The 16,087-nt window shown below is 43.4% G+C and overlaps 1 protein-coding gene across 1 annotated transcript in view; it reads right to left on the bottom strand.

Moving 5' to 3' along the window:
• Positions 1–522: 522 nt before the first annotated feature.
• Positions 523–16,087, bottom strand: part of pik3c2b (phosphatidylinositol-4-phosphate 3-kinase, catalytic subunit type 2 beta) — a 167,577-nt gene continuing 152,012 nt past the window's right edge. Inside the window, exons 30-33 of the mRNA XM_080209785.1 lie at positions 8,893–8,974; positions 6,160–6,266; positions 4,321–4,446; positions 523–3,566 (exon numbers count right to left, since the gene is read on the bottom strand). Of these exons, the coding sequence (XP_080065911.1) occupies positions 3,372–3,566; positions 4,321–4,446; positions 6,160–6,266; positions 8,893–8,974 (510 nt within the window). The 3' untranslated portion in view covers positions 523–3,371. The remainder of the gene's footprint in view (positions 3,567–4,320; positions 4,447–6,159; positions 6,267–8,892; positions 8,975–16,087) is intronic.

Below are 16,087 nucleotides of genomic sequence, written 5' to 3'. Positions count from 1 at the left end.
ACAGAGAGTGATGAGTGTCTGAAACAAACGGCCAGAGGCGGTAGAAGAGGTGGGTATAATTTTTATCTTTTAAAAAGCATTTGGACAGTTACATGGGCAAGATGGATATGGAGTGATATGGGCCAAATGCAAGCAACTGGGACAAGCTTAGTGGTTAAAAAGAAGGGCGACATGGACAAGTTGGGCTGAAGGACTGTTTCCATGTGGTAAATGTCTATGACTTCCTTTGATCCAATGATGAATTCTGTTTGATAATCATACATTTTGCCCTAGAGGGGCTGTGCAGATACAAGCTTTGTATGTTAAAGGTGCCATGTAAATGCAAATTTTTGCTGTTATAGAAACTTTCTTTCTGTCAACTTGGTTGGAGCATGTGAGACCTTGCCACTGACCCTAAATACAGAATATTCCAGTGTGTAACCCAGCGTAATGAGAGATCAACATTCCTTAAACAGAACGGGCAGAATGAAAACCAAGACAAGGCACACAATTTTGAAAACTTTTTTAAATATACAACAACAGCATTGTGTATCAATCAAAAAGAAGTACATTACTTACAGGCAACAAAGATTTGCAAACAAATCTTACAGAATAACTTCCACCAGAGTTAATTAAAAATGACATCTGAGTAGGAGACTCTGGTGTTTTAGCATTTGTACAAAGGTAAACTGAAACAAAGGCATGGGGAATTTCACAAAGCTCCTTTCGTAGCTGTGTAGCAAAAAAAAGACTTAGTGGGAAGTGAGAATGGGAAGTGAGGCGAGCAGCTGGTTCAAATATCCTGGACACATACACACACATACACAAAGCCAAGCTCGATATCTAGGACTGTCCTGTGTGTAATGAAAGGGGTATATCAACAGTCTCAGCTTAGTTCAATTGGGAATCAAATCCCCAAGGTGGAATCAGCCAAAACAAGTATACCTTGTCTCTTAAGTCGGAGATGCGTGTATTGTGTCTAACAGTGAATCGTGCACACTCGCAGCACACTCTACAATACCGAGAGGGTTCACCTTTACACTACATATGGCACTGCCATGTGCTTCAGCAGGGTTCTTATCTATGAAACATTAGGTAATTTACATAACCTTTATCATCAATGTGGGATGGAGTGAGAGAAGTTAGCTGCGCTAGAGAAGAAAGTTCACGTGTTGTTGGCACGTGGGGGTCTGGTGCACCCCTTCCTATGACTGAAGAAGGGAGAAGTGACAACATTTCAGCTTAAATAAAACTATACGTAACAATTGGTGCTAAAATTGAAAATCAGGTCACAGAGTTTGCCCGGCACACAACTGGTTCAGCAGTTACTTTCTCCACCGTTACACACTACATATGGTGCACACACAGAGAAGTGGAAATCTCCCTCAAAAATTCTGCTGAGGCTAGTTGCCACTTTCAAACCCACTTGAATAGTTCTTTGTCCATACAAGCATTAAGGACTATGGAACTAAGCTGGGTATGAGGTGTTAAGGTACAGATCGATCACGATCTATCCAATTGATGGAACTGGCTTGACGGGCCAAATGTCCCCCTCCCCATTTCTTGGCCATTGTCAGGTTTGCCACATGCTATGTCCGCCAGCCCCTGTACAACACAGAGGTAGAGAAGGAAAGTATAAGACACGATGAACAGTACTTTTGTCAGTGGACTTATACTTTATGCAAGGAAGACTTCCCAGATTGTTATTTTAAACCAGGATCTCCCAAGTCATACAAACTTCAACACTTTGACATTGTTGATCCTGGTCACATGCTATAATCAAGGCTACACCCAGTTCCCAGAATTTAACTGGTGTGAAAGTCCAATGGCCAAAGCTATAATGCCAACATAAATGAGTGCTCCTTCCATTGTGGTGATGGTAAAGTCTATTCTGGTTGATTAATCACACAACCTCTTCAAGTGACCCATTACACATCAGTGAGAAAGATGGCATTGAATGCTCATGTCCTTCGACTCTTCACCCAGGCAAATCATACAAATCTAGTCAGTGAGCGTTGGCAGTCTTGCACAAGAAGCAGAAACGAGTGTTGGTAGGCTTCTAGACTGCAGTAGCTAAAAATGATTCCGCCTTCTCCAGAGTTCACATACACACACTTACCTTTAAATTAGGGTCATGGACCAGAAATCAGCAAGAACCTTAGCTAAAACCCGGCTCCTTCCTCACTCATCCCAACCCCAGGGCTGCCAAGGCCAATTAATTATATTGCCTCAATTGCTGCCCTGGCTGAAACCAACTAACTCAGCATCGAACAATGGGTTGAGCCTGGGATCTTCTTGGCCTTTATGGTGCCTCAGTTTTTTTGACCACCGCAATCAAGTCAGATAACTCTGCATCAACCTTTTAACGTAAGGAGGATATTAATAACTCCGTCAGCTGCACCACTTGCAACACAACTAATCTGATGGTTTTGTTACGGTAACCACCATTTACGGATTAACAAGGTTAACCAAACACAGTCCTGCCTGATTGAAGTTGTTCCTGCCTCTTACACTCAGTTGAAAAAAAGAGATACAATGAGATAAAAATGCATCTCATGCGCATTATACAGCCCACTTGATAGTCCATTCCATTGCCTCCAATAGAACTGAGTGTCACGACAGGGTGTCAAGGTCAAATGCTAACCCAACAGATAGTAAAACCATAGGCTTTTCATGGTAGGACGTCAGATAGATGGAATGAGACTCAAGAGGCTGAATGGTCTCCCTCTGCTCATGTGTTGCTAGATGCTGTATAACACAAGGCCACACATTGGCTCTCTTACATTACATGGCTTCATCCACACTCCAAAGCCACCAAGATATGAAGTACATACTTCCTAGTTGGGCACATGTGCGAGACTTGGGGCAGTGAGAATACTTTTGTGAGTTGATTGTGGCCTGAACGTTGACACTCTCCTTTATGTTGTGCTACAGTCCTCGGCTTTGATCAATTCCTGGAGGGTTTCTCCTTCCTCTTGTGTTTAGTGCAAAAAAAAATTGGAGTCAGTCCTTCATTACGACATGGTCGCCCACAGCACAGTTTAAAAGTATATAAACAGTTCAAATATTTACCTTCATTTTCATAGTGTAATAATACACAACTTGGGAGCAAATAGATTGCATCTCTTGACGCATGCAACATCATGCCCAGTAATCCTCGAGCTTGAGGGCGGTGTCTCTTCAACACATTCCAAAATGAAGAGGCTCAAAAACAATGTTTGAATACCTTAACCTCCTCATCAACTCACAAATAAAAACGAAACAAAGGAAACACAATTGATTATTCCTTGTTCTTTGTTCTCCCCATCCCCCTGCCACCCGCCCCCTGTCCCTTCCAAGTCCACACCTCGGTTGAGGTTTAATGGACAGCCTTTAGTGACTTCACTAAATGCTTAGAACAAAGTGCCTTGTGAGGTCGTGGATCCCAAGTGATACCAGCCAACAATTTTCTGGTTTAGGTTGAAGTCCTTGAGATTGATGTACACCTCCCCAAGCATGATGTTTTCCCGGAACGCTTCCTCACTCAGCACTCGCAAGTGGATAACTCGCTGCTGCACGTCGCCTTTGGGAATACCATCGTATACCAACTGGGAAAAAAAAGGGAATTTTTTTGTCAATGCTCGTTCACAAAAGACAGCAGTTTTATTGTTCCGCGAGAAATGTTCCTCACATTTCCCCCTTTCTTCATCTATGTGCTACAAAGATAGGCCACTACACCACCATCCCACACCAAACTCCCTCCCCAACCACCCACTGAGATCACTGCACTGCCGGGTTCAGAGAGCTTCTTCAGATGGTACTCTTACTGTGAGGGAATATTTGATCTTTGAATCACACTTTCCCGACAAGGAGATGACAGAGGCAAGGATCACTTGAGTGTGAATCACATGAGGAAGGAGCAGTGCTCCGAAAGCTCGTGATTCCAAATAAACCTGCTGGACTTTAACCTGGTGTTGAGAGACTTATTACTGTGCCCACCCTAGTCCAATGCCGGCATCTCCACATCATGGATTTTTTTTCAAAACAAAGGATTCATTTTATTACTTGAGTTTTAATATTAATTCAATGAATCATCACAAAATATGAAAAACAATACTTAGAGGAATAAACAAAATAAAATTGTCTTCTTATTCAGTAGATTGTGCCGTGGAACTTGGGAAATGTTCTTTAAAACCTAGACATCTCTCAATTATGTTTCAGCTTTGCAGGAGCGTTTTGGTTAGGCATTTCTAAAGCTTTTGTATACACACTAGCCCTTTAGTATCCTGGAATTGGCTTCACCCCAGGAGCTCAACCATACCTCCTCCACCACAAGTGGTGGAATGTCCATTACAAACCTACCATTTCATTATATGTTGGGTTACAAGTCTTTCGAGCCACTTTAGTCTTTCGTTTGCTGGTTTTCTGAGGGTCAGGCAGTAAGTAGATTTTGACATAGGGATCTGGATCAGTCCCATCCTGCAAAACCTGAAGGAAGAGAGATGACGCAGTTGGCTTTGAGTGCAGTCAGATTAGATTTTCTTTTATAAGAACATAAGAAATAGGAGCAGGAGTAGGCCATCTAGCCCTTCGAGCCTGCCCCGCCATTCAATAAGATCATGGCTGATCTGTTGTGGCTCAGTTCCACTTTCCCGCCCTCTCCCCATAACCCTTAATCCCCTCTCTTATCAAGAACCCATCAACCCGCTTCTTAAAAATATTTAGCGAGGCAGCCTCCACCACTTCAACGGGCAGAGAATTCCAGAGATTCACCACCCTTTGAGTGAAGAAGTTCCTCCTCAACTCCGTTCTAAACCGCCTCCCTTTTATCTTGAGGCTGTGCCCCCTAGTCCTACTGTCTTTTTTGAGCGGGAAGAGTCTCTCCACCTCTATCCTATTCATCCCATCCATCATCTTATACGTCTCAATGAGATCTCCCCTCATTCTTCTAAACTCTAACGAGTACAAGCCTTTGATTTGAGATGCTGAGATGTTCAAAACACAATGTGACGAATACCGATCCACTTCTAAAAAAAACGGCAGCGTAACCCACAAAGATCCTTCACCTGGAGGAATTGATATTAGGTTCCCAAACAGAATATTTATGCTCTTCTATATAAATCCAACAACAATGTTCTAATCTTAAAATTAAAGATTAAAGTCTATTTATGAGCATCACAAATAGGTTTACATTAACACCACAATGTGAAAATCACCTAGTCGCCACACTCCTGGGCCTGTTTGGGTACACAAGGGAGAATTTAGCATGGCCAATGCAGCTAACCAGCACGTCTTTTGGACTGAGGGGGGAAACCGGAGCATCCAGAGGAAACACATGCAGATATGGGGAGAACGTGCAAATTGCACGTACCCTGGATATTCTCTCTTCCATCTTCTTCCATCGGGAAAAAGGTTCAAAAGTCTGAGGTCACGTACCAACTGACTCGGAGTACTGTGTGCAGTTTTGGGCGCCGCACCTGTGCAAAGATATTTTGGCCTTGGAGGGAGTGCAGAGGACGTTTACTAGGCTGATACCGGAGTTGAGGGGATTGAGCTATGAGGAGAGGCTGAATAAACTGGGCTTGTACTCGTTAGAGTTTAGAAGAATGAGGGGAGATCTCATTGAGACGTATAAGATAATGAATGGGATGGATAGGATAGAGGTGGAGAGACTCTTCCCGCTCAAAAAAGACAGTAGGACTAGGGGGCACAGCCTCAAGATAAAGGGGAGGCGGTTTAGAACGGAGTTGAGGAGGAACTTCTTCACTCAAAGGGTGGTGAATCTCTGGAATTCTCTGCCCGTTGAAGTGGTGGAGGCTGCCTCGCTAAATATTTTTAAGACGCGGGTTGATGGGTTTTTGATGAGAGGGGATTAAGGGTTATGGGGAGAGGGCGGGAAAGTGAAACTGAGCAGCGACAGATCAGCCATGATCTTATTGAATGGCGGGGCAGGCTCGAAGGGCTAGATGGCCTACTCCTGCTCCTATTTCTTATGTTCTTATGTAACTTCTTCCCTGCTGTTGTCAGACCTACCTTGCATTAAGCTGATCTTTCTCTACACTCTAGTTATGACTGTAATACTACATTCTGCACTCTCTCCTTTCCTTCTCTGAGTGGTGTGTTGTCTGCATAGTGCGCAAGAAACAATACTTTTCACTCTATGTTAATACATAATAATCAACTTATAACAAATCAACTTACCAGGCCTCGAATGTGCATCACCATAATAAAAAGCTTGTCATTCTTGTATGAGATGGACAGCTTCACCTCTCCACCAACCTTCCCCAGTGGTGGTGTTGGAGGGATGTCTTTGGGACAATAAGAAAGAAAAATAGATGGATGAGAGTATGAATATGGAATGAATTGTCCTCAAACAACCTGGAACATCAAAAAATAAAGAAGTACAAAGAACAGTACTTCACTGGAACAGGCCCTTCGGCCCACCAAGCCTGCATGACATCTCTCTAAAGACCTTTTGCCTCTACGCGGTCCGTATCCCTCTACTCCCTGCCTATTCATGTATCTGTCAAGATTCCTTTTAAATGTTGCTATTGTACCTGCTTCTGCCTCCTACTTTGGCAGTACATTTCAAGCACTTACCACCCTCTGTGTAAAATACTTACCCGTCACATCTCCTTTAAACTTTCCCCCTTTTACCTTAAACCTATGTCCCCTAGTACAAGATATTTCTACCCTGGGGAAAAAAATTCTGACTATCCATTCTTTCCATGCCTCTCATAATTTTGTAAACTTTTCCCCTTCAGCCTTCATTCACAGTTCAAAACCCAGTCTGGGAGGAACTATTTAAAGCTGATGAGGCTTCTTCCTTTACGCTAACCCAAACATATGTCGGATGCTTGGGAACATCATAACAGGGACTGGCCAAGGGGCTATGGGTTGCCTATGGGCCCACTGCAGCCTGAAACAGCATAAATGGGGCAAAAATCATAGCCAGAACACTGGATGAAAGAGGCAGCAAGGAGGAATAAATAGAGAGCTCAGCTGACTGTAACCAACAATTCCTAGAAAACAGAAATACCGATGTAATCTTGGTAATGGTCATGAGTGTGTCTAACAATAAATGCTCAATAAACAAAAGAGTAAGTCGGAAGAGCTATATGGCCTGCTCCTCCTCCTCCTGTATCTTTGGACTCATTAACACAGGCAATGGACTGCAATCTTTGATTAAGTACGCACCAACAGAACGCTGTCTCATTAATATTTTTATAAATGTTTTGATGTGAGAAAGCTTGACTAATATTTCTGCTTTGGTTTATTGGAAAGTTGGTGAGATTGAAGAAAACAGAAAGAAGGGTATTGAGTCATAAGTAAGGCAGTGCGCAAACAAGCTGCTGTGTTAGTGGGGTTAGACAAAGGTGAACAGGGCAGCTTCCACTATGAAGTGGTGAATTAAGTCTTAAGGAAAGGATGTGTTAATGAGGCAGTGCATTACAGAATAACACACAGCAGGGTGGAATAGTTAGGAATGGTTTTGAGAGTCCATTGGTTCGAATTAAGAGTCTGTAATTACCGCTGCATAGTTCTGAAAGGCAGAAAGACAGAGTTTTTCCCTCAGGAAGGGTGAGAGCTGTTACTGAACACCTGAAAACGAACAAGAGTTTCCTCATCCTATCTCTGCAACCTTCCACAACACACGTAGTTACACAGTCTCGATGGACAAGAGCTGATACAAAGAGGGATAGCTGCAAGCACAGTGTGATTTCTGGAAGTATCTTTGCTTGAAAGCCTTTTCCAAACACCACACTCTCCAAGTTATTAAAGGCAGTCAGTGAGAAGACGAAGAGGACGGATGCCAGGAATCCTCTGAGGATGGTGAGCCACTCCGAGGAGGCCACCTGGTGACTGTACATCTGCATCCCAGGAAAGAGGAGTAGAGTGAGGAGGGAAGAGAGACCGAGGGAGGACGCTCAGCAGACAGCCATCCCACAACCTATGCTCCTCTAACTCTGGTCCATTTTAATTGTTCTGCCATTGGTGGCCAAGCCACGCCTTCAGCTGCCTGGATCTGCCATGTTCTAATTTCCACTAAAGTATACACTGACCAGGTCAATCTACCACTCCACCTTTCAGCAGAAAATTCATCGTTGGAACCTGTGGTTCATGAGAAGCGAGAAGACCTGGGCAAAGGTAAAAATGATGAGAGCTATCACATCAAAAATGACTGGGAATTTCTAACCTTTGGTGTGATTGATATCACAAAAAAATGAAATGAGCATATCTGTGAGGGATGGAGAACTGACATTCTAATCGTACCACGCAGACCTCTGGAGAAAATGTCACTCTGACCCAGACCTGACAGTGACTCAGGCAATCTGTCCTCTCTTTCTGTGGGGAGCTGTCCCTCTGCACTCAGGATTTACATTCTACTGCTTAGAAATGTAATGCACAGGGATAACAGAACCATTATCCGTGCTCTGTAAGGCAGTGCTGTAGAGAATTGGCTTGTTGTGTCACACGGTAACAACTTCTGTGGCTTTGCTTGACTATGTTAGGGAGGAAAATTAAAAGCTTGAGAGTCAAAGGGGAGGCAATGGCTGAGTGGTATTATTGTTAGACTATTAATCCAGAAACTCAGCTAGTTTTTTGGGGACCCTGGTTCGAATCCCGCCACTGCAGATGGTGGAATTTGAATTCAATAAAAACAATCTGGAATTAAGAATCTTCTGATAACCATGAAACCATTGTCGATTGTTGGAAGAACCCACCTGATTCACTGATGTCCTTTAAGGGAAGAAATCTGCCATCCTTACCTGGTCTGGCCTACATGTGACTCCAGGAGCACAGCAATGTGGTTGACTTTCAACTGCCCTCTGAACAAGGGCAACTAATGATGAGCAATAAGTCCTGGCCATGAATGAATGAAAAATAATGAGCTATACAGACACATTGCTGAGTTAGAGTCTAGGACCACACCTGTTGGTTTTGGCAGAGTGTTTCCAGCTATGGACTTGTCATCCTTCGGAAGTAGGTGGAAGAAAGTGTAGACAAGATCACACTGTGGACAAAAAAGAAAAATGATTACTGCCATTGTATTAACACGCAATCAATGGGTCCAAGAACATCTTTCCTGATCTGCCAAGACTGAAACGGTGGGGAGGAGAAGTGTATTCAGAGTGGGGTAGCACAGTGGTTAGCACTACTGCCTCACAGCTCCAGAGACCCGGGTTCATTTGCTGGCTTGGGTCACTGTCTGTGTGGAGTTCAAGCGTTCTCCCCACGTTTGCGTGGGTTTCCTCCGGGTGCTCTGGTTTCCTCCCACAATCCAAAGATGTGCGGGTTAGGTTGATTGGCCATGCTAAATTGCCACTTAGTGATCTGGGATGGATGGGTTGGAGGGATTAGTGGGGTAAATGTGTGGGATTGTGGAGATAGGGCCTGACATGTTGGTGCAGACTTGATGGGCCGAATGGCCTCCTTCTGCACTGCAGGGTTTCTACGATTTAAATGAGAGTCTGCATCCTCCTCCCCATCATAATCACGGGGTCCCAATTCTTATTCCACTGTTCCCCTTTGTTTCAAAATGAATAGATTAAATGTGACAAGCGTTTTGTAGTCTGAACCAATATGCTATTCAGCATAATAAACTTAACACATCAGAAGCCATTTTGTGCTAATATTGAGAGAAGAAGCCATTTCAAGAACAAAACCAGTTACTCTTTTATTAGAAACCAGAAAAATAGATTGCCTTAATTGTGAGACAATTAAAGAATAAGGAATTAATCAATAGATGCATTAGTAAGGCTGATAATCTCACCTGCAACACAAAGTTTATAAATGTTTTATAATTATAAAGACTTATCACTTTAATTTTAAGAATATTAGTATTAAATCATGAGAATTGTTAAATGCTGCCTACCCAGGCAGACTGGAAAGAAAACATGAACTTTGTAGACCGGATAAATGATTAGGGACCTTATTTGAGCAGTCTCGATTATAAATTGACAGGCAGTTATGTTAACCAATTGTTGTTCAATACTCAGACTAACTCAAGGTAGGAGATATAGCTTAAGAGCAGCCATTGTCTTAAGGAACTTCATAATAGGGACTGGTGCTGAAATTGGCCAAGGCGCTATGGATTGCTTATGGACACAGTGCAGCCTGGAATAGCATAAATGGGGCAAAATTATAGCCAGAAGGCTGGATGAAGAGAACTGAGGCAGCGAGGAGGAGTAAACTGAGCTCAGCTGACTGTAACCAACAATTCCTCGAATATGCGCCATGGTGCGGAGATGCTGGCATTGGACTGGGGTAAAGCTTGTGGCTTGTGCTACCAAATAAACCTGTTGGACTTAAACCTGGTGTTGTGAGACTTCTTACTTGAATATATGCAACAGATGTAATTAGCTAAAACCAAGGGCTACTTTTTTTTATTTCATTACTGACAAATTTTAGTTTTGTTTATTTATTAGTGTCTCAAGGAGGCTTACATTAACACTGCAATGAAGTCACTGGTGAAAATCACTTAGTCATCACACTCCAGCACCTGTTCGGGTACGCTGAGGGAGAATTTAGCACGGTCAATGCACATCTTTTGGACGATGGGAGGAAACCGGGGTATCTGGAGGAAACCCACGCAGACACGGGGAGAACGTGCAGACTCTGCACAGTGACCCAAGCCGGGGAATTGAATCCAGATCCCTGGTGCTGTGAGGCAGCAGGCTAATCACTGAGCCACCAATTGGCTATTTCCAACAATAGGCTAAAGGTGGACTTTCAACATCTGGGATAAACTCTAGCTCAAGGTATGAAATAAAGGACTTGAGAAGCCACCTATGTTAACATATTATCCACATTTTAGGAGCCAATGCCTCACGTTTTGGTGTGATCAATTGAGGAGAGTGGCGAGAAGCCTGTTCAAATGCTAAAGTTAAGCTTTCTCCCATTTTCTGTTAATTACTGGCAAGTACTGTTAATTGGCACTGTTTTTTTTATCTTTCTGACTTGTTATTTTTTATTGGTTAATAAATTTTCTATGTTCATCATTTAAAGTGTTCATTCCTGCCAGATGGATAAATCTGTAGAATCTGATGAGATTTACAATTGGGAGTTATTGCAAACAAGATAAACCCCCAAACATCTTATCTTCAGACCCTGCTCCTTCCCTCCTCTACCTCTGCCTGCCCCTTCTGGAAGTGTGGATTCTGGATTTTCTCTATGTGTGGTTTTTCTCCCAAAAGGCCCAGTGGATGATGTCCACTTCTCCCGGGAACCTGTGGCAAGGCTATGTTTCAGTTAACTGCTAATCCATGGAGGGTAGACTACGTTGTTTTGCACTGTGCTGGACAATGGGAGATATTGGAAGATTACTATGATGCAATTAGACATATCCAATTCACACTTGCACAATGATTCAGCAATGGGGAATGGAACAGTTGTTTATGGCTGTTAGTCACTGTTAAAAATGCATAAATCTAGTAACAAGCTTTTTTTTCCCAAAGAACTTTATCAGTAGAAAGCTTTAGCAAAATGTTGCAACTCTTTTCAGGAAAAACCTCTGCCACTCATCTCTTAGTTTATGATTCTGACTCCTACTGCAGTTAAACACTCGTTAAGCATTCTTTCTTGTTGTATCACAGCTTGGTATGGCTCCTGCTCTGCCCAAGATTGCAAGAAACTACAAAAGATCGTGAATGTAGTCCAATCCATTATGCAAACCAGCCTCCCACCCATTGACTTTGTCTACCCATTGACTTTGTCTACACTTCCCACTGCCTCAGCAAAGCAGCCAGCATAATTAAGGACCCCCATTCACCCCGGACATTCTCTCTTCCACCTTCTTCCTTTGGCAAGAAAATACAAAAGCCTGAGGTCATGTACCAACCAACTCAAGAACAGCTTCTTCTCTGCTGCTGTCAGACTTTTGAATGGACTTACCTTGCATTAAGTTGATCTTTCTCTACACCCTAGCTATGACTGTAACACTATATTCTGCACTGTCTCATTTCCTTACAGTATGTTTTGTTTATATAGTGTGCAAAAAAACAATAGTTTTAACTGTATGTTAATACGTGACAATAATAAATCAAATCAAATCAAATTGACCTTCAAGTTATGTGTCCTCCTTTTCCAGTTGAATTACAGCACAGAATGTTGCAACATCAGAAAATATTTTTCTCGCTGCACCATTCCCTAGAACCATTTCAAGGGCAGTGCAAACTGTTCTCGGACTTGCTGCTGGGGCTGGCTGGAGTTTACTTACCCTTGGTTAGACCGGCAGCTGGTTCAGATTCAGTGAACAAACAATGATAAGCAAAGTTGCATTAGGCTGAATGCTGTACAGCATGTACTGTGCACAGCAGGATTTCTGTGTTGAAAACCATGTATATTTCTTCAGTGTGGCTTGTTGTCCTCAGAGTAGAAAAAGTGGAAGTTTGATAGAGGTGTTCAAAATTATGATACTAGCGGAAGAAGCTGTTGCCACAAGTAGAAAGGTCAGTAACCTGAGGACAAAGATTTAAGGTGATTCGCAAAAGAGTCTACGAGGGAAGAGGAGGTGAGATGAAGGAAATAATTTTTACGTGGCCACTTGGGAAAGCACAGTCTGTTAGAGTGGTTGATGATTCAGTTGTGGCTTTCAAAGAGGGATGTATACTAGGGTGAGGAGAAATTGAAGGATTGTGTGGAAGGAGTAGAATGTAGAACAGTACAGCACAGTACACGCCCTTCAGCCCTCAATGTTGTGCTGAGCTTTGTCCGAAAACCAAGATCAAACTATCCCACTCCCTATCATTCTGGAGTGCTCCATGTGCTTATCCAATAACCGCTTGGAAGTTCCTAAAGTGTTTGACTCTACTATCACAGCAAGCAGTCCATTCCACACCCCAACCATTCTCTGAGTAAAGAACCTACCTCGGACATCCCTCCTATATCTCCCACAATGAACCTTATAGTTATGCCCCCTAGTAACATCTACATCCACCCAAAGAAATAGATTCTGCACATCCACTCGGGTAAGGATAAAGGGTGCAGGATGAATGGGACAGCTCTTTTACAGGGTAGTACAGAGACGATAGGCTGGATTTTATGGCCGCACTCGTCCCAAAACCGTAAAAATCCCACTCAAGATCATCAGACTTTTCCATGTCTGCCCCTTGCCTGCTCCAATTCCCATGGTGGGCGAAAGGGGGAAATAAATTCACCCCGATGGGTTGAATGCCTAACTGTGAGGTATCATTTTATGGTTCTGTATTTCGAAAATAGATGCTGCTTACAATCTGTACCTTCCATTGTAAACTTGTTCCTGTGGAATGAAAAAAAAATCTGCACATGACCTTTGAATACCACAGGAAGTAGTTGATGCCAAAACATTGAGTGTATTCAAGGGGCAGCTGGATATAGCACTTGGGGCGAATGGGATCAAAGGTTATGGGGAGAAAGCAGGACTAGGCTATTGAGTTGGATGAATGGTGGAGCAGGCTCAAAGGGCTGAATGGCCTCCTCCTGCTCCTATCTTCTATGTTTCTATGAATATTAATGTCTATGGCAGTGTTGCCACAATGTTTAGCTCGTGTACTTAGCTGATGCCTAGTGACATTATTTACATAACTGTAATCAATAGTTGTAAGAGGGAGCTGTGTTTAACCTGGCCTGTCAAGAAGTCACTGCTCGTGTAATCCCTGCAGTGAAACAGTCTGAATAAGTCACAAGCTGCTGTTGAAGGAAGATGCTATAATTGGGTCACATCATTTTAAAGTTTGAGCGATGCTTACCAGATATCCGAGCGATTCCCCTACGGCACTGCACACAATAAGTTGGATGCTGTCCAGCTTTATAAGACGTGGAGATCCCGGGGTTGGACTGGGGTAAACGCCAGGTTAAAGTCCACTAGGTTTACTTGGTTTCACAAACTACTAGCTTTCAGAGCGCTGCTCGTTCATCAGGTAAGTGGAAGGCCTCCCTCCCCCATCGATTCCGACTGCAGATTCCCGCCTCCACTGAGGCTCAGGCCCGGGCGTTCAGCAGGGAGCCCACGAAATAGCCCCTGCTGGAGTCTTGGCCCATTGCACTAAAGAAGCAGCGCAGCAGGATGGGAGAATCACCCCCAAGATATTTCCAAGTCGAGGTGGTGTGTGGGTTAGAGGGGAGATTCCAGAGTGTTCCCAAGTGTCTTCTGGTCTTATCCTTCTAGATGCTAGTTATCGTGCGTTTGGAAGCAGCTGTCTAAGGAGCCCTGGTTGGTTCCTGCCGTTCATCTTGTACACGTTTAGGATAAGATATTATTCATTGTATGATTTAGCAATACTGACCTTACAAAACACAAGCCACTAGCTTTTGGAGCGCTGCCCTTCATCAGGTAAGTGGGAGTTGTGTTCACAAACAGGGCATATAAAGACTCAACCTCAATTTACAAAATAATGGTTGGAATGCGAGTCTTTACAGGTAATCAAGTCTTTAGAGATGCAGGCAATGTGAATGGAGAATGGGTTAAGCACAGGTTAAAGAAATGTGTGTTGTCTCCAGCCAGCACAGTTGGTGAGATTTTGCAAGCCCAGGCAAGTCGTGTTCTCTTCCTGTTGGGGAACACTTCAGCAGTCACAATCATTCGGCCTCTGATCTTCGGGTAAGCATTCTCCAAGGTGGCCTTCACGACACACAACAACGCAAAGTTGCTGAGCAGAGACTGATAGCCAAGTTCCGAACACATGAGGACAGCCTCAACTGGGATCTTGGGTTCATGTCACACTATTTGTAACCGCCACGACTTACCTGGGCTCGCAAAGTCTCACCACCTGTCCTGGCTGGAGACCGTAAACACCTCTTTAACCTGGGCTTAACCCTCTCTCCACTCACACTGTCCGCACCTGTAAAGACTTGATTACCTGTAAAGACTCGCATTCCAACCATTATTTTGTAAATTCAGTTTGTGTCTTTATTTGCCCTGTTTGTGAACAGAACTCCCACTTACCTGATGAAGGGGCAGTGCTCCGAAAGCTAGTGGCTTTATAAGGTCAGTATTGCTAAAACATACAATGAACAATATCTTATCCTAATGAAGTGGAACTGTTCCAAGTCTAAATGTTGTTAAGAAACAAACTCTTGAGGTCAGCTAGAATGCTAATTGCTGATGTGGGGAGAATTCTGCGGACTGGAAAATATGTTTCGGTGCGTAATTGAGCAGTGCTTATGCTTCGAAGAATGTTTTACATTCGTGATGCCCTGAGCGTGACATACCATTTTTAATATTGTATCTAATGTAGAAAGTAAGAATAAATCCATAGCTATACACGTCATGCATATTTTGTGGCATGTCACCATTTGTGCCGTGCCTCTAGATGGCACAATGACAGCACGTCCCATGAAGGTGAGTAGCTATGCAGTGTCAGGTGGAACCTGCAGATGCAATTCGACCACAAGATGGAGTTTCAGAAGCCCCAGTTCCTCAAAGTTGACGCACACGCGTTTCCGAAGTTTTGCAGTCCGTGGTTAGTGAGAAAATTCCCCTACCGCTAACGCCACCACCCTCAGCTTTCCTTGAATCAGCTGTCAATTTTTATTATTTTATTCTTATATACTTTCCTCAGGCAGTTTTTTTTCTCCACTCTCCTGACAAAGTCCTTCCATTTTGTTTTCCTGGCACTTCAAAAGTAAGGCCGGAATCTTATCACCGTTCACACTGGTGGGATTTTCCCATCCCGCTGCAGTGAGCGGACATTTAGCCGGCTACCAAGTTCTCTGACCTCACTGCAGCAAGAGCTTGCTTGAATGGGAGGTAAGATCGTTCCTTAAATTTCATATTCCCAGTGCAGTTCCGACGGAATGCTGCATTGCCAGATATGTCATCTTCTGAATGAGATATTAAACTGCCACCCTTTTGGGTGGACTTTAAAGATCTCCATGAATGGAATTATCCTCGGTGTTCTGGCCAGTATTTACCCCTCAACAAACGTCACCGAAACAGGCTTGATAACACTGCTGCTTGCAGAAGAGGGAGGCAATGGCCTAGTGGTTTTATCACTGGATTATTAATCGAGAAACTCAACTAATGCACTGGGACCTGGGTTTGAACCCCACCACGGCAGATGGTAGAATTTGAATTAAATAAAAAATATCTGGAATTGAGAATCTACTGAGGACTGTGAAACCATTGTCGATTGTCGGAAAAACCCAT

This window comes from Carcharhinus amblyrhynchos, chromosome 22, assembly GCF_965287045.1.
Source record: "Carcharhinus amblyrhynchos chromosome 22, sCarAmb.v2.hapA, whole genome shotgun sequence".
NCBI classification, from domain to species: Eukaryota; Metazoa; Chordata; class Chondrichthyes; order Carcharhiniformes; family Carcharhinidae; genus Carcharhinus; species Carcharhinus amblyrhynchos.
The sequence above is the reverse complement of the archived record's forward strand: the minus strand, read 5'-3'. Positions and strand labels throughout refer to the sequence as shown.